Source organism: Salmo trutta, chromosome 1, assembly GCF_901001165.1.
Source record: "Salmo trutta chromosome 1, fSalTru1.1, whole genome shotgun sequence".
In the NCBI taxonomy this organism is placed as follows: Eukaryota; Metazoa; Chordata; class Actinopteri; order Salmoniformes; family Salmonidae; genus Salmo; species Salmo trutta.
In genome coordinates this window covers 50641374-50664837 of record NC_042957.1, presented here as the reverse complement: position 1 = coordinate 50664837, position 23464 = coordinate 50641374, and the positions used below count along the sequence as shown (strand labels likewise).

At 39.7% G+C, this 23464-nt stretch overlaps 2 protein-coding genes across 5 annotated transcripts; both read right to left on the bottom strand.

The window, feature by feature from the left end:
- Nucleotides 1-280: 280 nt before the first annotated feature.
- Nucleotides 281-6938, bottom strand: LOC115198740 (BTB/POZ domain-containing protein KCTD5). The gene is made up of 6 exons (XM_029760979.1): nt 6612-6938; nt 5122-5230; nt 4823-4914; nt 4283-4378; nt 3245-3370; nt 281-2576 (listed from the first exon to the last, which is right to left on the bottom strand). The coding sequence occupies exons 1-6, from the start codon at nt 6828-6830 to the stop codon at nt 2547-2549; spliced, it is 672 nt and encodes a 223-aa protein (XP_029616839.1). The 5' UTR covers nt 6831-6938; the 3' UTR covers nt 281-2546.
- A 452-nt stretch (nt 6939-7390) lies between these two features.
- Nucleotides 7391-21443, bottom strand: LOC115198728 (3-phosphoinositide-dependent protein kinase 1). 4 transcript variants are annotated; one of them, XM_029760938.1, is made up of 14 exons: nt 21349-21442; nt 13248-13439; nt 13050-13092; nt 12726-12863; nt 12469-12613; nt 11154-11251; nt 10703-10778; nt 10416-10484; nt 9865-9961; nt 9579-9752; nt 9196-9431; nt 8840-8897; nt 8448-8600; nt 7391-8349 (listed from the first exon to the last, which is right to left on the bottom strand). In XM_029760938.1, the coding sequence occupies exons 2-14, from the start codon at nt 13335-13337 to the stop codon at nt 8236-8238; spliced, it is 1491 nt and encodes a 496-aa protein (XP_029616798.1). In that variant the 5' UTR covers nt 13338-13439; nt 21349-21442; the 3' UTR covers nt 7391-8235. The 4 variants fall into 4 exon arrangements, with proteins under 4 accessions (XP_029616798.1, XP_029616818.1, XP_029616809.1 ...); XM_029760958.1 differs by lacking the exon at nt 21349-21442 and adding an exon at nt 21239-21330; XM_029760949.1 differs by lacking the exon at nt 21349-21442 and adding an exon at nt 17410-17658.
- Between the last annotated feature and the right edge of the window lie 2021 nt (nt 21444-23464).

Sequence of the window (23464 nt, the reverse complement as noted above, 5' to 3'; positions counted from 1 at the left end):
AATGGAGCTTTGTGTTTGAACAGTAGCTCAATATGATTTAACTCTGTGATGGACCAAACTTGAGTCTGTCATTTGATATTTATCTAACTAGGTAAGTCAGTTAAGAACAAATTCTTATTTACAATGATGGCCTACCCGTTTCTAAAGATGCTTAGTTATTACCATATTTCCTTTCAAGTGCACCCTTGCTCTATACAGTGCATCTAACATATTGATGACAGCCATGTGGTTAGTATTTCTCTATGGCTCTGCAACAGTTTGTTCAAATACAATACAAGAGTTGAATTCATTACCATTTATTGATTAAATCCACCAGGTCTAGCATCACCATAATTTCCATTATCCCCAGTCAAAACGTGCTATTACGTGTATATAATATAGTATGTATACACAGTAAGCATAAAAAATATAAAACATTTGATACTAATATAGAGGAACAGCAGTGATCAAATGGAGCAAATAACAATTGTCTGCCTCTGTTCATTTTTAAAATATATTTAACGGAAAACTGGAACAATGTCCCATTAGAAACCCATAGCAGCCTCAGAGGGATCACGTGTCTTGATAAGCATTCTAGAAAATAACGGTCAAACAGGAGCTGAAGTGTCACAGTGGAGTGAAGTGGTGTCCTGCAGAGCTGAGGGCATGGTGGAAGGTGCATCAGGCCATCCATGCAATGGCTGACACCCCCTTCTGTGTTTAAGAATCTGCAGTCAAAGGACACCACACTAGACACACATGGCCCACACTGTTCAGAATGTCTTCACTGTCACTGCAGGGTGGACACAAACAGTGAGCCCTTGTGGTTATGGGCATCACCGCAACAGATTTCACATGCACTGTGAAGCCTCTGAGGCAAAAGAGGCACTTATCACCACAAGACAACTCAGTGACCAAGAAAAACTGTCCACGGAAAATGTTGGAAAACTATCCGTCTGCGTACTAGATAAATGGCTGACAGCAACTATCTGGGATATGTAAACATAGTAATATACAGATGTTTAAACCAGCCAAATTAGAGCATTGTGTCACAAAGATCCGGATTATAAAACACTAGACATGTAAACTTTACCTTGATCAGGCAACAGGAGGGGTCCAATTGACCTTTACAGAGATTATTGCTTGTATTCCACTAGTTAAAGCCCTGTGTGTGTGTGTGTGTGTGTGTGTGTGTTAGGAAGAAATAGCATACACTAATAACACATCTGAATATTATTATACTTTCTCTACGTACAACTCCTCATAGATATGCATGTAGACTACCGAATTTCCTTATCCCTGACAAAAGAAATTCAGATTAAAGTTGAAATTCAGACATTGATTTGGTCATTGAACAAAGGCAACATTTTCCAAAAGAAATGTTTTCATATACGGACAATGATAATGTATTCAATAAGTAGCTCAACCATCTACAAATTGAACCATGGTAATGACTAGATTATAATATCCAATCTTTTCATCAATACATGACCAAAGCATTTTAGCGTAGAACGTGTATGATTGAAAACTGCCAGTTTGGTATAATTTTGCTTGGTATACAGCCCTGTCAAAGTTCAATATAGTCAAACCGCAGAAGCGTAAGGATCGTGTATACACACACAAACAAGCAGATATGCACTAATTCATGCAAGAGAAAAAAATGCTTTTCTTTCTCACGTAAAAACGGAAAACAGGCCCTTCGCAACACCAGCCGATAACAGTCACTGTCATATGTCAATGTGGAAAAAATGTGCCTATCAAATGGCTCTAGGTACAATGTCCTCTAAAACATAACAATGTGTTCCACTTCCACAGTGGCTGCCTAACAGGTAACCCAACTAAAACACGCCAGAGTCCAGGGATGGAAGACAAGTTTTAGTCCTGTAACATCTGGCATTCCCTAACATCACCTCAACCTCATTATCATACAGTAACCCTGGTAGAAGTAGTTATAACAATGTCCTCCTTCCCAAAAAAACTGATAATGCTCAGGTTGAATGGATATTTGGAAAGGGACATAAATAAATCGGTTTAAAGATATGTAAAAAATAAATAAACTGTCAATACAGTCTTCGCCTCTAACAAGACAGTATGAATCTATACAACTCCTTATAAATAGTCTTAAATATTTAACTTTTAAAACATGCTTTCCTATTAATTTCTCAGAGGTTTGATTTTTCTATGTGAAGGACTGGCATAATGTAGTATGCACAGATGTTTGAACTAATGTCCCACCAGACAGTGCACACCTAATGCATCTTCCCAAAAACTATTAGAGACCCTGAGTAAATGATGGACCAAGTATAAATGCTGTGGACAATATGATAAGTGTTAAGGCCCTTTTCTCTGTGTGAAAATCTACAGTCCAGTTTTACTATGTAGGCCCAAAAACTGAGTAACGCTATCGATTGCACATTTTGATTTGATGTCTGAAAGAAAAATGGTGTGTAGACTGCAGTTAGCCAGCTTCTTCAGCGTGCCATAACGCTCCTCAGAATGTGATGTAGTTTGTGTCTTTATATCTGGACATCATAGCAGGACGCAATCCTAAGGACTGAACAGTCTCTTCACATTCGAGAGCCTTGTTCTTGAAGAATCTGCAAAAGAAAATGGTCAGAGCAAAATAAGATGTTTAGGCCTATTTCATACTAAACAGTATGTTCCAAAAAAACCTTTGACAAAAAGTATTATGAGTTAGCATTTAACAGGCAGGACGAAGCCTAAAATGTTCGTTTTTTTTTTTGAGGAACGGATTTTTTTTTACCAGGAAACTGGAAAGCGGGGAGACTAAGGCTATGGAGAATTCCATGAACTGCAGAAGCTAGTGACAGGAGGTCATTAAATATTAAAGTAGTTTTAAATCATTATCGAGGCATTACTCTTGTCTAGATGATGATTAGCGGGATGCTCTCTAGGTAATGGGCTCATAGGGATGAAGGGGCACTTGGAGAAAGGTTTAAGGCCACAATGGCAGGGGTCTAAGCAAAATCTCACCCATTGTCCCCTTACATTCAAAGGTAGATACATTCATTGGCAAAATGTTTCTAACAATCCTTGTATTTGTCCTCTGCAGGAAATGCAGCATGCAGAGACAGGAATTGCAGGATCCATGACCAATAAAAAAATTATGCGTGCATTTATGTTAGACAAAGCCACGTGAGACAACATGTATACCAAACTAACTCACAATACATGGTTGTAACAATGGTCAGAACGTTGATGAAAGACATGAAAGACGTTTTTGTTGCAGTGCTGGGATACTCACCTTGGCCTTTTCACTTGGTTCACCGCTTGTGCCGTATGATTGGTTATGTAGCTCCTTAGAGACAACACACAGGAACTCTGCCTGGTCTTCGTTTCCATAGTTATATGAGGAGCCAATACTGACCAACTGAGGAGAAAGAAAAAAGGGGGGAACCAATGAGAAGGGAAATGTTTCTAAGGGACTACAGGAAGCATGCACACATGGGAAATCTAATATTTCTAACAGCTTGCCAGGCACAGTCAAAACAATGTAACAGATTACAGTAGACAATTTCTATTCTACTTAAGGATCATTTTTTAAATAAAATGTCAAAGTAACAAACACTGACTTTTATCTAGGACACCTGAGCACTTTGAGCTGTTACATTGCTCATGAATGTTTAGTATCCCTTGGATTAGACCGCAGGGTGAAATCTGTCATTAAGGTGGTAGCTAATTCAAATAAACAGACTCCACTATACAGTAGGCTCCCATTTTCACAAAGCTGCCACGAGCAGAATGCCTAACATTCTGTCACCTTGCTGGCTCCCAAAAAAGGAAACGTGAGTAGCAGCCTGAGCCCACTCATGAGTTCTCTCTGAGGGGAAGACCCTAACACCCTGCAAGGTCTAGAGAGAGGGGGCTAGTAACAGAAATGCACCCAGTACAGGGTGTCCTCCTGAATGAACAGAAACAGCGACATCCCCTTTATCTGCTGTTCCATAAACATCAGACAAAATCTAACTCTGGCAACCTGGCCTCTGACAGAAACTAGTGTCTATTTGAACCAGACACAGCCATAGCTCCTTTCACAGATGGTCAGACTTTCACAAAAAGAAATACAGTACCACAATAACAGCTATGTAACCAAATTATGCTACAAGGTTGTATTTCACAAGGACTACAAATGAGGACAATTATAGTATTTATGTTATACACTGAACTCAGCATCATCCGTGGACAGTTAATCAACTAACACAAGTCTAAGTGCAGCCAAAAGGAACATTTCTGAAAATAGGAGGCAGAACACTCCCCAATCTCTTCCTTTTAAGATAATTACCTGCTCAAACTTCCAACCATCTGACATGGTGGAAACCATTTGTGTTAGCTCCTCTTCTTGGCACTGCAAGACTCTGTAGACATGTTTTATAGGGAGCTGTGGAGAGAGAGAAAGAGGCAATGTTAATTCACATTCAACAGAGCAGCAAGTGCTCTCAATAGGCTACATACGAATCACACACACACCCCACCCCCCCAGAGCAAAGCATAGCCAGTATGTGCCAATTCCTGACCTCATCTACCTGGCAAGGGTAAGGAGACTCTGGACTAATGCCAATACATCAACAAGATCTGGAAATCCCAGTAGCTAAGCGGAGCTTGTGCCCAGAGTCATTGCCGTATTAGACCATGTAAACAGAGGTGATCCTTGGGAGGGAGCTTGCTAAGGATGTGCCTCTGGCCAGTAGTTAGAGGGCCTTAGAGGCCCCCCCACTGCCCCCTTTAATATCTAGAGCTCTGTATTAGTGATTACAACAGGACAGTCTCAGGGAAGAAAGAAATCACCCAGATAGCAATGGCAATTTTAGTCAAGCCCACACACCTGAACTGTTTTGCAGTCCCTCTCCCTGATTTTGTCTTTAATAAGCCTGATCAAAGAAGGGATATTGTAGAATTCAGCCTCTTCCAGTACACCTTGAGGGGAACAGAATGTATTTAACCAGTTATTGAAATCCCAATCATAGAAAACAACTATGTATGCTAATGAGAACTGCTGTGGTGTTAAATGTAATACGTGTGATCGTTAGCGTGTGACGTGTTGGAGCGAAACGGCAACAAAGATAACAGAATGGCACAACTCTTCAGACACGTCTCAGCATATCCAAGACATTATCATCATACCTTCCTCTGCAAGGCCTCTATTGAGCACCAGTTTCCCATGCCTCAGGTAGTTGAGCACTGGACCAAAGTATGTTGGGTCCCGGTCTATCAAATAGGCACCCGTTTCATCCTGAAGAAAGAGAAGTCGATAACAATGAGAAAAGCTGACGATCAATAACAAAATCGGGGGAGATACCATTGACGATTTTTGTACAGTGACAAACATCGAAACAGAACTGTGCAATCGCATAGTAAGCCCATAGCCAATCCATGGATACAACAGCTCTGTGTCCAGAGCTTGGAGCAGCGCCAACATGGGGTAACTGACATTTAGCAGGTCTCATTATCCCTGAAGAATCACCACAGTGGCCTTGCTCAAGCCTTCACACACACTATCATTAGCAAGAATCAATACAGAGGGCAGAGATGCATCTCCTTACCACATTACACTGGGCACATGAAGACTACAGACATTGGAGACTTTCCCCTCAAATTCAAATGAGGAATGCTAATCAGCATAGTTTCGTAAATATTCTAGATAACTATGGGATGAGACTATTCTGCTGGGATATACTGTGATTCTTTCAGAGGCCAAGACTCATTGCAACGGCATCTGTATGACCGAGCCAACTTGTCTTGTAAGGTCTTTTGCCAGCTTTTAAATGTCATTCTCCTGTTAAATGATGCATGGTGACCTTTGAGGGTTGGAAATCAGGATGGTAAACACGTTCAACATGTGGATTATCATACTTTCTCTTACAAGGGCAACGCTCCTTTTCGGGGGGCTCATTTGCACAATTGTATATTATAAGCCCAATTATTTACTAATATATATATATATATATATATATATATATATATATATATATATATATATACACATACATACATACATACATACACACACACACACACAATTTGTTGGTTTTGTCAACAATGTATTCTATGGTCCATTTGCGTGTAGGCGTTATTCTGATATTCACCAGCTAGATAGCTACAGTAACAGTTTGTGGTTGGCTAGATAACTAACTTGCCTGTTAGCGAGCTGACAGATACTAGTACTGTACGATATACACGAATGTCATCTTAGTACGAGTAGAAACGTGCTGTCTTCCAAATTAATATTTGTTAGTTAGCTACTGTAGATCTGTAGTCAGGAGGGTTATCCAGATTAAAAACAGGAAAACAAACTAACGTTGACTAACTAGCTAAATAACGTTAAGTTATTTGGGAGTTAACGTTGGCCAGCTGAACTAGCTAGCCTGTACTAGTAACGACATTAGTAACGTTAGCTAACGTTGACCATCTAAATTAGCTATCCGTTTGGCTTACTTCCTGGCTAAACAACTAAAATAACTAGCTAACTAGTTAGTAAATCGGTCTAGATATGCTAGCTAGGTAACGTAAGTTAACGTTAGAACATTCACATGATGTGTAAAACAGACAAAGGTTAGCTAGTTAACATTAGCCAACTAGATAGTAACGTTAGCTAGCTAGACAGATATCCGTACCTTGTCAGAGTCGAGGTCGGGGTCGGCCTGGCACAGACGGTACAGGAACGATTTTGAGTCTCGGCACAACGTTTGCCTCGTTGTGAGAAAGTATGTCCCACCGACATTCAGACGGACCCATTTGGATGCTCCGATCCCAGGTGATTGCATTCTCTGTTCCGGAGACAGGGCGGGATACTGGTCAACTGAGCCGCTGAAGTCAGGGCTCTTCTCCGCCATCCCAGCACCTCGAACCTGGATGCGTCGCTAGCTAAAGTTACAGGAACTGAGTTGAAGCGGGCCGGGAAACTGGGCCAGGCATCGTTATGAAGTACGGTAATCCAAGTTTGACAACCCCCACCCACCGGTTTCCAGTTTTTATTATACATCCGTCAGATTCCAGTCAAAATTGGCTACAAATGTTTTATTTTTTGGTCTTAATTTAAGGTTAGGGTCAGGCATAAATTTAGCAGTGTGCTTAAAGTTAAGCTTGACATTTTAAGATAATAAATTGTAGAAATGGGCGGGGTTTATAACTTTGTGGCTACTGAAGCTAGTGATGACCACTCCCTGCATCCTCATAATAATCATTTTTGCAGTTGGGACTCCATGACTTAAAAAAAGGTTTGGTCCCCAAATAATCATACTGAGCCTTCACCCAAGCTAAGTATAAATAAACACAGGACGTTTGCCAAAATCCCACATGCTTTTATTACCAAGCCACCTTATATATATATATATATATATATATATATGCTGCATTCTTCCAATTATCAATTTGAAACTTGCACACAACAAAATAGGCCAGGCCCACATATATTTATGTAAAACATAACCATGTCACCATCCATAAATAAAATATAGATTACAATGAAAAGTAGCAAAATATCATAATTTACCATTATCAACTATTTACATTCAATTGATTTACATTTAAATTATGTAAACATGGAGCTGGGACATTATCCAAATGATTACCACATTTGAACTGTTTGGATAACATGAGGATGAATCAGCAAAGGATAGAAGCCTAAAACAAACACAAAATATACATCTTACACTTTACTTGCATCCCATTTTGTACATCACAGCAATGGTCGGTAGAATAGACTAACAAAATATCTGTCTAACATTTACAATCAACTTCTCCCAGAAATGAGAACAGTCAAAAACAGGCTACAACATCCTCCTCTGCAATTTTGATGAACTGTTCAACCAACATCCAAGTCAACTCCTCATTTCTAAAGCAGCACCAGCCCATGTGGTTTGACCAAAGTTTATTCTCTGCTACAGAAGACAAATAGCTTAAGAGTACCAAGGCCACCATGTCAGACATGAGACCATCCAAGCCTAAGAAATCATCAGTTAGAATAGTTGCAATAGCCATTCTACTTCCTTGAATAATAGGTCCTTTCTATACCAGAATGGCTTTAGATTCAGCTGAATGTATCAAATTCTGCATTACAATGGAACATGCCCTGAACCTGCTGCCCTACAAGAAATTAAATGTGTGTAGTAATAGGGAAACCGACTTGTAAGCTACATTACAGCTATGTGTTTTAATTCATTTATGAATTAACGCCTTCATTCTCTGTCTCCTGTCATTACGGGGTAAGACCTGTCTTCAAAAGATAGTGCACCCAACCTACATGCATGAGTTAAAATGCGTGTTATAGATCTTTTGCCACACTTCTTGAATTTTGTTGCACCATTTGTCAGCATTCCCGCACGGGTCCATCAGATAGTATGTTCTGTTTGGCTGCAAAGAGGAGGATAGGTCACTGTTACTGATAGTTTTATAAAGAGAGTTTTGTTAGCTAAGGGTGAGCTATTAATTGCAATAGACTAATTCATTACTGTATGGACAAAGAAGGTCTTGAAGTTCTTGGCCTCTGGGCGCAGTGCGGGGGACCAGGGGATCTCTCCTTTCAAAACCTTGTTAACTGGGTCCACATAGTAAAGGTGTGGTCCCTCAGTCAACAATAGCTGGCGCCGACGTGCAAACAGCCCCTGTAAAAGCAGAGAGCGATTCTCAGACATAAAAAATAAATCCCTTGCCTGTAGGTAAAGTCAGTATAGTTCAAGATGTCCCAAATTGATTCCTGGCAGCAATTGCAAACTACTGCCAGAGGAGGGCAGTATGTTGCTTTAGGGTTGGAAGAGTACAGTATCAAGACATTCACTCCTCCCCTTCAAACTGAACAATAGAACATTACTGTACAGTATTTTAGGATTACATAAATCCTTACCTTCCTTTTGTCCACTGGTCCCATCTTGAGGATCAAATTATTCTCCACAAACTGATTCCTTAATAGATAAAAAAAAAAGTGAATTCCCCAAATCTTTCTTGATACAGTTCACAGTATATCATATTATTGTTGGCGTTGTATTGTCTTTAGGTAAAGTGCTTCATGTTTACAAGATATCAAACATAGAATTGTGTAAATATTGTAAGTAAACATAGGAATCCCAACAGATGAGCATGAGATCATCAACTACAATATGTGTCAATATTATGGTGAGATAATATTGACAGTTAATCAGTCTTCTGACACTCTGTCCACAAAAACATGTTTTGCTCGCAAGGACATCGCTGCAGGCCTACCAGGGGTTTCTGCTTGTCTGCTTCTCAAGCAGTAGCCGCTTCACCTCAGTGGAAAACCGCAGGTCCAGCTCAAAGGAGTTGTTGTCCAGGTCATGAATGTACTGCTCGATGTTGCTGTTGGGCCTTTGTGCGGGGTTGGAGTTGGGGATGGGACTGGGGTTGGCCACAAACAGTGGTTGAAAGGAGCTGGACTGGACAACCTGCATGTTGCTGAACTGGCTGAGGAGGTCATCATACTGTGGATGGAACCACGTCATGATCAGGGTGTTTTCAGTACAGATTACAAAACAAGGACACGCCAACTTGACATATTGGGGAAACAATATGTCAACAAGGATTTGTGTCAACCTTTAATCATAATATGTCAAGAGGGAAAAACCTACGTTTCCATAATAGTCCTCATCATCCTCAGCCATGGCTGGCAGGTAGGGGGTGAGTTTGGGGGGTGTCTGTAGGTGAAGGTTCTCCCATGTGACGGCCTCAAAGAAAAAATGGGCTCTGAGAGGGTTGTACCCACCCATCTCCTCACAACCTAATCGGTTGGAGGGATCCAAGCACTACCACAAAAATAAAGCAATGCTTAGTTAATAATGAGACTCATTGGGTCTTAGTATGAAACTGAGGAACAACATCCGAATGTATTTTAATAATTCATATGATTAGACTCACTAGAAGCTGTTCCACTAGATCCTTCGCATTAGGAAAGAATTTATCAGGAAATTCATACTCCAGTTTAATAATCTTCTGGAACTTCAGGTAGTCATTCCTGGTGAGCAAATAACATCATCAACCACATGGACAGACAGAAGATCATATGAGAGTGCAAGGCACATTTTAGAACTTGTGTCATAATGATGTCTTCTTTGGGGCTTGATTGCCCGGAAGTGGCAGATGCATACAGTATACACAACTGTCACTGTACTTGGCTTTGAAAGGGCTTTGAGGTAAATGTGTTGGTTTATAGTTGAACCATGAAGCTGCTGCCATGTGACAGTGTGACTGGGGTTTCTTCAAGCCTCCAGGCACTCAATGCACAAACAAGTCATAAACACCACAGCCATAACTTCCTGTTATTTCACACAGTGTTTTTAGACAGCGATAACAAATAGACTAAATTGTTTACCAAATCACAAAGTGCGCTTCTGCAAAGCCCCTGACAATGACGCTTCTCAAATATTTTACCTGAATAAAAGGAAAATAATGTATGAAACGCAACTTACCCAGCTCTAAATGGCGGTAATCCTGCTACCAACTGGTAGATGATACAGCCTAAACCCCAAAGGTCAGAGCTAAAAGACACCAGAAAACATGACTGATTCAGTTAACTTTTTTCAGTGTTGGGTTTTATCATAGTGATGTAAACATGGCCAGAAATACACAAGTCTTGTTCCCAGCTGCATAAAGCATGGCAAACGAGGCTAGAAGTGATAGAGTAACAGAGAACTACACAGATAACTTGAATATTGGATTCAAAATCAGGGTACTGAATGAATTCGAGTCAAACTACCTTTTGCAGGCAGATTTCTGAGTCAGTAGCTCTGGAGAAACATACTCAGCTGTTCCAACAAAGGAATTTGCTCTGTCTGCAAAATAAAACAATCATATGAACTATAAGTATGGACAAATTATTCACATGACACATTTGGTACCTTCACTGAAGATATCTTGAGTCAATTGTGCTTAAAATGGCACTATTGACTCATACCTATTAAAATGATATTCTGAGCACTGTATAACTAGCAATTTGCTATAATTTGCTTCCATATCTATGAAGTCCACAGAGACCATTGTGCATGTTCCTATAAATAACAAAAACACGTTTGTTAGCCTTTAGAGAGGTATAGATAGATAAGTTAACCGCAATACGATAAGGGGTAAACAAACCAATGTACTGTACTTAGTCTATCAACAAACTGGAGGAAAATTACACAAAGACAAAGCAATATGTGTTAAATTACTTTGTGTACTATCTGATGAGAGTTGTTTTGCAGTTCCAAAGTCTGTTATTTGAATGTGCATGTCCTCATTCAGTAAAATATTCTCTGGTTTGAGGTCCCTGTAAAGAAAAAGCCACACCATTTAAAATCTTCAAATAAAATTCATATCATGACATTTTAACAAACCTAACGCAGTGGTAAATCTAAGCGCTGGCGATAGCGCTATAGGTTCAGGGGTGTGTCAGAAATATTTTTGCCATTTTCACAGCCGGAATTATAACTACAATAGCTGGCAGTGGCGCAAAAGGGCTAGGTTTTGATGAATGAACAAGTTGTAGGTGTGACGAGGGCTTGGCCACTCACTGGCCAATCAATGCGTTCCATGGCTTAATGCTGCATGCGTTTGTCTCAAGTTCTGTTGGTTATTGACAGTCTTTGTGTTGTCATCACTTCCAATTCAGCTGGAGGCACAGAATATTCTTTCGTCCTGGTCCATTTTGGATTGATACTAAAGTTTATTAAATAGCATAGGCTACAGTAACGAGTCTGCTCAATAGCCTATGTTTGGAGTGTTGGAAGTCAACGTTGTTGTAATTGGTTTCAACGAGCCTAGCCTAGCTTATATGTCTTTATGCGTCAAACTTTTCCTGAATAAAAAAAATACCAGGCTCCTGTAAATTGTATTGTATGTGTGAGGCACATCCTCAATAAGCAAAATATAGCTTAGGCCTACCATTGATACTGCATTATAGGACTGAATAATTTAAATATGTTTGGAGGAGTGCGTCTTTGGTAACCAGGTGAGAGGCACTCTTTGGAGCTGGGGATCGATACTTGAACAAGTGAAATGAAGTACGCAGGTAGGCATATGTGTGTATGTTTTAGGATGTGCAGTATATTTTCAATTCAAGTGTCTTTACCCATAACATTTGCACGTCTATTCAATACTAGGCTCCTGTCGATTGTATCGTTACCTATGTGCTAGGCAGATTCTCCAAAATGTTTATATAGTATGCAAGTATGTGAATTGTGAATAATGAAAAAGCAGAGGGCAAAAACCTCAAAAATGTTTACTCAGCGCAAGCGAGCTAATGTTAGACAGGTAAATTGCCGAACCTGGCATTAGGTCTGGAAAATGCCAGCGTGCCAGTTTTTACATGACGAAATTGCAAACTAACGTGCGTTTGACACTTGCGCCTCCTTAGTGGCAGCCGAAAACAGAGCCCACAATTTCTAATCAAAGAACATTATAAAACGTCCATAAAAAAATTATACAAAAATATCAAATAAATTAATGTTTGTCAAACTTAATAATACATTGTGAAATTGGTCTTACCTGTGAATTATGCCTTTAGAATGCAAATACTGTAATGCACATACTATTTCAGCAGAGTAGAATCTAGTGCACGTCTCATCGAATGAGCCTATTTTGCGAATGTATTTCAGTAATTCCCCATTTCTTGCATAGCTTATGCCAAAATCTAACAGCAGGCAGTTAAGGATAATGGTATTAAGATCACAAAATAGATGAGACCAGATATTATTATGCAGAAGTCTTGAAGTAGCCCATGTTCTGATTATTTCAAAGGATACACAACCTTTTCACATCTTGAAATGTGAAGTAGAGCTTGACGATAAATGGATGGTCTAAGCTTGACATGATATCCCTCTCTCGCGTCACGCAATGTGCCTTGTTCTCCTTCCGGATGTGCATCTTCTCCAGAATCTTCACTGAAACACAATTCAAACCGATATGCTTCACTCTGTGTTTATGACTGAATCAAATTCCAGTTTCCTCACTTCAAAGAGCATTATTGTTTAGCACAAATGCATTTAAGTTATAAGCAGAATCCAGGACAGTCACTTGAGGATCATCAACATCATGCAACAAGAGAAAACATATTTGTAGTGTCTTACTAGCATATTCTTTCCCTGTGGCCTGTTCTCTTGCCAGCACAACCTGAAACAAGTTTGCAATCAACAAAGATTTTTTTTTAACAATCCATCAACCCTTTACCAACAATAGAAAATAAAAAGTAATTAATATGACTGCAACTGTAATCTGTAAGCCCCACACACAAAATACAACACCATGGAAAATGTACGAGGACTTACTGTTGAATAGGATCCTTCTCCTAGAATTCGACCAAATTTAAAGTCCTCTGGCTGCTTTCCAAGCTTTGGGGAGGCTTGAGGGCCCTCCATTCTTAGGTGGAGGAACAAATTGGAGTCCAGGTGATTCTTACCATAGAAGGTGGAGGGGAGGAACACAGGATGATGCTGGACAGAATAGGAACGGCATCATACCTTAAAGGGTGTACAGAGACAGAAAAACAACAGTCACAAAACAAAAAAACGAAGCTACACCACACTTTCCCTCCCCTCTCTCTCACACACACACACACACACACACACACACACACACACACACACACACACACACACACACACAAAGAAAACCACCATACAGCGAGTAACCCACAGCTGATGAACTAGCGTGCCGCTTCCGCACAGGGAGGGTTCTTGTTTATGGGTTTCTTTCACGCATGACTACAGGTGCTGTTCCAATTCCTTATAATTACCATTTCATTATTCAAGTAAGACTCCAAGAGAGAAAGGGTCTTTAATATCTGAGATATCTACTGCAGCCCTCATCCTCTACATACAACACATTCTGTCAAAGGTCCCCAAAGCACACACATCCCTGGGTCGCTCCTCTTTTCAGTTCGCTGCAGCTGGCGACTGGAACGAGCTGCAACAAACACTTAAACTGGACAGTTTTATCTCAATCTCTTCATTCAAAGACTCAATATGGACACTCTTACTGACAGTTGTGGCTGCTTTGTGTGATGTATTGTTGTCTCTACCGTCTTCCCCTTTGTGCTGTTGTCTGTGCCCAAGAATGTTTGTACCCTGTTTTGTGCTGCTACCATATTGTGCTGCTGCCATGTTGTTTTGCTACCACATTGTTATGTTGTGTTGCTACCATGCTGTGTTGTCATGTGTTGCTGCCATGCTTTTTTATTTAACCTTTATTTAACTAGGCAAGTCAGTTTTAAGAACAAATTCTTATTTACAATAACGGCCTACCAAATGGCAAAATGCCTCCTGCGGGGACGGGGGCTGGGATTAAAAATAAATAAAATAAAAATATAGGACAAAATACACATCACGACAAGAGACAACACAACACTACATAAAGAGAGACCTAAGACAACAACATAGCATGGGGTGGCAGGCAGCCTAGTGGTTAGAGCATTGGGCCAGTAACCAAAAGGTTGCTAGATCGAATCCCCGAGCTGACAAGGTAAAAATCTGTCGTTCTGCCCCTTAACAAGGCAGTTAACCCACTGTTCCTAGGCCGTCATTTTAAATAAGAATTTGTTCTTAACTGACTTGCCTAGTTAAATAAAGGTTAAATATATATATATATATATATATATATATATATTTTTTTTTTAAACATTAATAGCTGTTGTTTATGTTATAGAATATTGTCCTGGGACAATCATGAAGTTACGGTAGCAAGTTACTTTCATTAATTACTTTTATTAGGCTAAGTGATCGTCGACTTAAGCTACAACAGAACACACAAGGTTTAGAGACACTGGTGAATGAGTCCATTGAGAGAAGCAACCATCAAAACAATAGAAACACAAGCAGCATGGTGCCCAGTTCTAGCAGCACCTATCCAGTTTTTTTGTGTAGGGCAGGGTTCCCCAACTGGCGGCCCATGGGCCGAATTTGGCCTGCATTTCATTTTATTTGCCCCACCCCCAAGTTTTCTGAGCAAAACCCTCCCCCCAAAATATATATATTTAATTGTTGGACATAAAAAACTAATAACAACAGCAAATCAGCTCCAAGTGATTTTTAATTTTGTAAATCTGTTCCAAAGTATTCCCACCCATAATAGAGATAATGTATATTTGATCGTATACAAAATGTAAGCAATGTTTGAAATTATGTTGTATTGAAATATACAGTACCAGCCAAAGGTTTGGACACACCTACTCTTTCAAGAGTTTCTTTATTTATACTATTTTCTACATTGTAGAATAATTGTCAAGACATCAAGTATGAAATGTTTTTCTAAATGTTTTACAATTTAACCTTTATTTAACTAGGCAAGTCAGTTAAGAACAAATGTTTATTTACAATGACGGCCTACACCGTGATACAGCCTGGAATCGAACCAGGGTGTCTGTAGTGACGCCTGAAGCACTGAGATGCAGTACCTTAGACCGCTGCACCACTCGGGAGCCCGGTTATTTGTGGAAATAACACATATGGAATCATGTAGTAACCAAAAAAGTGTTAAACAAATCAAAATATAATTTCTATTTTAGATTCTTCAAAGTAGCCACCCTTTGCCTTGATGACAGCTTTGCACACTCTTAACATTCTCTCAACCAGCTTCATGAGGTAGTCACCTGGAATGCATTTCAATTAACTGGTGTGCCTTGTTAAAAGTTAATTTGTGGAATTTCTTTCCTTCTTAATGCATTTGCGCCAATCAGTTGTGTTGTGACAAGGTAGGGGTGGTATACAAGAGATAGCCCTATTTGGTAAAAGACCATAAGTTCATATTATATCAAGAACAGCTCAAATAAGCAGAGAAATTACAGTCCATCATTACTTTAAGACATGAAGGTCAGTCAATGCAGAACATTTCAAGAACTTTGAAAGTTTCTTCAAATGTAAAAACCATCAAGCTCTATGATGAAAATGGCTCTCATGAGGACCGCCACAGGAAAGAAAGACCCAGAGTTAACTCTGCTGCAGAGGATAAGTTAATTAGAGTTAACTGCACCTCAGATTGCAGGCCAAATAAATGCTTCTCAGAGTTCAAGTAACAGACACATCTCAACATCGACTGTTCAGAGGAGACTGTGTGAATTAGGCCTTCATGGTCGAATTGCTGCAAAGAAACCCCATCTGAAGGACACCAATAAGAAGACTTGCTTGGGCCAAGAAACACAAGAAATGGACATTAGACCGGTAGAAATCTGTCCTTTGGTCTGATGAGTCCAAATTTGAGATTTTTGGTTCCAACTGCCGTGTTGTTGTGAGACGCAGAGTAGGTGAATGGATGATCTTCGCATGTGTGGTTCCCACTGTGGAGCATGGAGGAGGTGGTGTTATGGTGCTTTGCTGGAGACACTGTCAGTGATTTATTTAGAATTCAAGGCACACTTAACCAGCATGGCTACTACAGCATTCTGCAGCGATATGCCATCCCATCTGGTTTGCGCTTAGTGGGACTATCATTTGTTTTTAAACAGGAAAATGACCCAACACACCTCCAGGATTTGTAAGGGCTATTTGACCAAGAAGGAGAGTGATGGAGTGCTGCATCAGATGACCTGGCCTCCACAATCACCCGACCTCAACCAAAATGAGATGGTTTGGGACGAGTTGGACCACAGAGTGAATGAAAAGCAGCCAACAAGTGCTCAGGATATGTGGGGACTCCTTCAAGATTGTTGGAAAAGTATTCCAGGTGAAGCTGGTTGAGAGAACGCCAAGCGTGTCCAAAGCTGTCATCAAGGCAAAGGGTGGCTACTTTGAAGAATCTCAAATATTATATTTATTAAACACTTTTTTGGTTACTACATGATTCCTTATGTGTTATTTCATAGTTTTGATGTCTTCACTATTATTCTACAATGTAGAAAATAGTAAAAATAAAGAAAAACCCTTGAATGAGTAGGTGTGTCCAAACCTTTGACTGGTACTGTATATTTGAATAAAACAATAATTTCAATGTTTGGGCTTCTTGCGGTACATTTTTAGTCTACAAATAATCACATAACAATAATACATTACTGAAAATAAAGTCTTTAATCCCACCCCTCAGCCACGCTCAGTCCATCTCCACCTATCACCATAGACCACTCTTTTGGTTTCCATGTGCCATATATTTTTCAATTGTGCTGTGATGTTTTACATACATTTTGAACCTTTCTAATCGTATAGTATCCACAGACTGTGAGCCAAATATGAAAACCTTTCCTACGAGTGTTATTATATTATTTATTGACTGATTGGTTAAATAAATCAATTGTGCGCCTGTTTTTACATGACGAAATTGCAAACGAACACTTAATAACATGCTTTTGACACTTGCAACTCCTTAGCGCCAGCTGAAAATAGAGCCCACAATTTCTAAACAAGAAACATATAACTTCCATTAAAAGTTATTCAAAGATACAAAAATATCAAATAAATTAACGTTTATCTCAAACTTAATAATACATAGTGAAATTGGTCTTACCTGTGAATTATACCTTTAGAATGCAAATACTGTAATGCACATACTATTTCAGCAGAGTAGAATCTAGTGCACAAATGATTTGTTATTATTTTCCAACCCCTGACCATCCACTCAAGAAAAAAACAAAAACAGCCTGCGACTGAATCTAGTTGATAATCCCTGGTGTAAGGTACTTTCCACTCCAGACACCTGCCACAGAAAGCAGTGCTACAACAACACCATGACAAAACTATAAACCACAGAAACCAGAAGGGTATGTCCCTTTGCACATAGAAATGTACAATTTAGAAGAAAACAGCTCTTACTGTAAAAACAAAAAAGTTAATAATTAACTGGGACAATCAAAGCCATCTGTCCTAGAGACAGGAAATCATAGCCTAGTCTAACCTCCAAAGCAGTAAACAAGCCAATAAAAGTAAATTACCTGTGTTCTAGGAAACTTAAACACAAGGTCATGAATCTGTATTTTTAAACAACATTATTTTATGAACGGATTAAGATCATTGTGGTTTCCTGTTGTGACACGTCTTGCCTAGGTGAGAAAGAGAGCTTCCTTAAATGTTTGTGTTTAAGCTTATCCATAGAGCCCCACAGTGGAGGTGTCATAATACCCATAAAACCTAGCGGTCAAAAATGGAAATGGTTAGAATCGTTTTCTACCATTCATTTTTCCCATAAGGGATTTTAGAAACACTTAAAATAAGGGCTGTGTTTTGTGTAGGCTTACCCTGGCATGACATTTTGATAACCGTGTAAATCTCTCTTGGACAAGGTGACTTTTATCAATATATACACTACCATTCAAAAGTTTGGGGTCACTTAGAAATGTCCTTGTTTTTGAAAATTGTCCATTAAAACAACATCAAATTGATCAGAAATACAATGTAGACATTGTTAATGATGTAAATGACTATTGTAGCTGGAAATGGCAGATTTTTTATGGAATATCTACATAGGCCCATTATCAGCAACCATCCTCCTGTGTTCCAATGGCACGCTGCGTTGGCCTTCTTTAGACTAGTTGAGTATCTGGAGCATCAGCATTTGTGGGTTCGATTACAGGCTCAAAATGGCCAGAAACAAAGAACCTTCTTCTGAAACTCATCAGTCTATTCTTGTTCTGAGAAATGAAGGCTATTCCATGCGAGAAATTGCCAAGAAACTGAAGATCTCGTACAACGCTGTGTACTACTCCCGTCACAGAACAGCACAAACTGGCGCTAACCAGAATAGAAAGAGGAGTGGGAGGTGAGGCCCTGTTGCACAACTGAGCAAGAGGACAAGTACATTAGAGTGTCTAGTTTCAGAAACAGACACCTCACAAGTCCTCAACTGGCAGCTTCATTAAATAGTATCCGCAAAACACCAGTCTCAACGTCAACAGTGAAGAGGTGACTCCGGGATGCTGGCCTTCTAGGCAGAGTTGCAAAGAAAAAGCCATATCTCAGACTGGCCAATAAAAATAAATAATTAAGATGGGCAAAAGAACACAGACACTGGGCAGAGGAAGATTGGAAAAAAGTGTTATGGACAGACAAATCTAAGTTTGAGGTGTTCGGATCAAAGAACATTCGTGAGATGCAGAAAAAAATGAAAAGATGCTGGTGGAGTGCTTGACGCCATCTGTCAAGCATGGTGGAGGTAATGTGGTGGTCTGGGGGTGCTTTGGTGATGGTAAAGTGGGAGATTTGTACAGGGTAAAAGGGATCTTGAAGAAGGAAGGCTATCACTCCATTTAGCAACGCCATGCCATACCCTGTGGACGGCGCTTAATTGTAGACAATTTCCTCCTACAGCAGGACAATGACCCAAAGCACATCTCTAAACTACGCTAGAACTATTTAGGGAAGAAGCAGTCAGCTGGTATTCTGTCTATAATGGAGCGGCCAGCACAGTCACCAGATCCCAACCCTATTGAGCTGTTGTGGGAGCAGCTTGGCCATATGGTACGTAAGAAGTGCCCATCAAGCCAATCCAACTTGTGGGAGGTGCTTCAGAAAGCATGGGGTGAAATCTCTTCAGTTTACCTCAACAAATTGACAACAAGAATGCCAAATTTTGCAAGGCTGTAATTGCTGCAAATGAAGGATTCTTTGATGAAAGCAAAGTTTGAAGGATACAATTATTATTTCAATTAAAAATCATTATTTATAACCTTGTCAACGTCTTGACTATATTTCCTATTCATTTTGCAACTCATTTCATGTATGTTTTCATGGAAAACAAAGACATTTCTAAGTTACCCCAAACTTTTGAACGGTAGTGTATTTTTGGCTCTATTTACTCTCATATTAAAAAAATGCTAATTAGCAGCAAAGTATACATGCAAAACTACAAATCTGTGAAAGGTCATACATGTCATCTCTAGCTGACACCTTTGCTAACAAGTCAATTTAAAACTTACACAGTTCACAGAATCGTCAATTGAAAGAAATGTAGCCAATTTATTCATTACTACGTTTAACTAACATTAGATAGGTAATCCAGAGATTCTTAACTTCGCCTCAATTCGGTAGTCTCGCCCAGATCATCATGGCATTTGTAGTTCTTTATGATAGCCACATTAGCAGCTAATTTGCATTTCAATTTTGGGGGGGGGTTAATCCAGGCGAATATATTGATAAATCACCTTGTCGTAGACCTAGAGAGATCGACACGGTTATCAAAACGTCACGCCAGGGTAAGCCTACATGAAACAAAGCCCTTATTTTAAGTGTTTCTAAAATCCAGTGTGATGAATGAATGGTGGAAAAACTATTCGAACCGTCTCTCTGTTTGACCGCTAGGTTTTATGGGTATAATGACTGTGGTACTCTATGACCCTATAATATTACAGCTCTCAGGAGGACTGTAGCCTTCTGTATGTGTGTGGGTAATTGGTCTCCATCAGGGAACTAGATTCAGTAGCGGGCTGTTTTCTTTCTTGTGCGTATGGTCAGGGGGCTGAGACATAATTACAAACAATTCGTAGACTAAAAAGTGACCGCAAGAAGCCCAAACTGACATATTTAACTCAAACAGAATCCTTTCAAACCTTGCTGACATTTATATACGATCAAATACAGTGTATCTTAAATTAAAATAACTTGGAGCTGATTTGCTTTTGTTTTAACAGTCTTTTATGTCCAACAATTTAAAAAAAATAAACATTTTAAATAAGTTTTTTCTTACTCAGAAAACTGGGAAGGGGGGGCAAATAAAAATCAAATGTGGGCCAAATTCGGCCAGGAGGCCGCCAGTTGGGGAACCCTGGCCTACACCCTCTGCCAAGAGGTCTGACCTTTATGGCACAGGTCGGTGGTAATACTCTAGCAGATAACCAAAACCAACATCATTACTATGTTAAATGAACAATCCTTCTAGCCGACTAAACTCAACGATTTATGATCTATTTGAGCCCTGACTAACGTTAGCGTGGGCAGACTGCAGCTCCGACGTCACATAAAATAACGTTTTTATTTTTTTTAACTACGGATTTCAGCACCCAAGAATAGCCCGAATTTACACAGGACAATGTCATTTGTAAATGCGGACTATTCTTTGGATGCTGAAATCCGTAATTAACTTTTTTTTTTAACTGACCTCGGAACTCCAGTCCGCCCACAACTAGACGCTGCTCAACTCCATCATCGTTGAGTTTAGTCAGCTAGTGCTGCCACAGTTGGAAAAATGTTGGTCTGTCAATCAATTTCAATTAGACATCTTTGCAAGCCAAATTTGCGAAGACATCTGCACACACGGATGTGCTAAGGTAGCAATATAGCTAACGTTAGCTAGTACCAGTGCTAGCTGCTGACTGTGTTAGACCGAACATGAAAGTGAATCTTACCCGCACAAGCTAAGCTAACTGTTAACGTTAGTAGTAGAAGATCACCATTGCCTGACTTTCACCATTCCCACAACCAACTGACAGGTAATGCAACACAGCCAGATACTCACTATCTGGCCAGTGGTTGCTTGCTGACATGGATGGAAGTCCTCAAGCAAGCTAGCTACGTACTGGGTTCATTTCCGAAACGTGACGTCATATCACAACAACACATTTTACTCACGTTCATTTGTAGCACGCGCGTATGTTTTGAAATTGCACCAAGAATGAAAGATGAAGCAAGTTGAAGACCATTGGTGGGCTATACATATATATTGTTGCAATTGCCTCTACTGATAACTATAGCTACTTATCCACTGTTTTGCGAAATAGAAAACGATACATATAAACCATACCAATGTATTATTGTATTTACAATAGCGAACAAGTAAGTAATACAAGACAAATCAAAGGACATAGTAATTACAGGATTATTAAACTACTTTCAAAATATTACATATAGCTGCAATTGTCATCCAAGAAACTGCACCTCGCCAATTTCTCCTATAGATAGTAGCAAGTGTTGAGTCGCAGCATCCTCTGGTGGTTAACTCACATACTGAAGGATCAATGGCTCTAGTGGTGCCATCAGTGCAGACAAATTCTGAAATGAACTGGTCCAAAATAGCTATTTAAGCTATCCCACAATTGATATAGTAATTAAAAAAATGTACATTATTTCAAACAGACAAAACACATTTCATTACAGTATAGTATACACAATTCTACATCAGAATTACAAATAAGAAACTGCAAATGATCGTAAGACAACATTGTCATTTAGGCAATTATAAAAAGACTACAACACCCCTTGCTCAGTACATTTTCACAACCCAAGAGGTAGGCCGTCTGTGTCCTATTGGCATATGATGTAACATTTGGTAACTTCACTCAGTGGCACAGGTTTCCTCCTTACCTGGTCCCTCTATGCAATAACTCTTCAAGGGATGAGTAGAGACCTCTTTGGGCACAACGGTGGGGATAAAACCTTTAGAGGTTTTGAGTAGGATACAGTAATCAGTGCAGGTGCATTCTGGCTCACTAGATACAGGACTATTAGGCAAGCTGCTGTCAGGGCTGAGTGTTAAGTCCTCGCATCCAGAGTCCCCCTCGCAGGCGAACGAAGGGTCCTTAGAGAAAGAGGTGACCATCGCTCCAAACTGGAGCTCTAGGGGAGAGCAGGGCAGCTGGGTGTAAGGGATGTCCCCTGGACCATTTCCATTTGGACTGTGACTGCAGACCCAGTCCATCACTGAGGGACCAACATAGGGAGTGTGAACTTGTGCTAGGGGATATGGTATTGTAGCTGAGCAGTCCTGGTCCTCTGCTATAGGTTTGGCCTCAATAATCAAAGTATCGATGGTCAGGAACTCTTCTGTTTTGTATGTTGGTATCAGATTGCACTCTGACTCAAGCCAGTCCTATAGAGAAAAAATTATTAAAATATTAACTTTATCCCAGGGACCATTTTGAAGATGTTATGAGGACCACTTTGGGGAAATAATGAATTAATTAGTAGACTTTACCTGGAAATGTTTGTTATAATCTTTGTAGAGAGGTTGGAAAAAAGGGCTTGGCACATCATAGAACGTTTTTATCTTCATTCTATGGCCCAAATGATTATAAATGATTTGTGTTTGTGTGCTTACAAATCAGCCTCGCTCTCTCATGACACAATTTTTAAGTTGTAAAATACAAACAACAGAACTCCAGCAATCACACAAACTGGAAATACAAAAATACAAATACAAGGACTATAGTTGGTTCTGCTGAAGGAGAAACATAGTATATGCATCAATGGCTGTGTTTAGAGAAGCAGTCAAATTCTAATATTTTTCCCACTAATTGGCCTGTCTAAACGCAGCCTAAATGGTTTCTCCATGGCATATTTTGGGACAATAACAAAGAGGAGATAGGTAAGAGTGGTATATGATTTAACTAGTTTGTCTCCAAAGCAGATCTCTCTCACCTTCCTTTGCATCAGTCCTCAATTGCACCAATGCACTCCACGGACTCCACTGTCCTTTATATACAGAGGACTTATATAGCTCAGATCTCACTTTCAGAACATATGTGGTATCTGGCTTAAGTCCAGATCTATCAATTAAAAGAGATTTGTTTTGAGGGGACACAGAAAACACCTGATAAAAAAATCTGGGAAACAATTTATCAAACAACCATTGACTT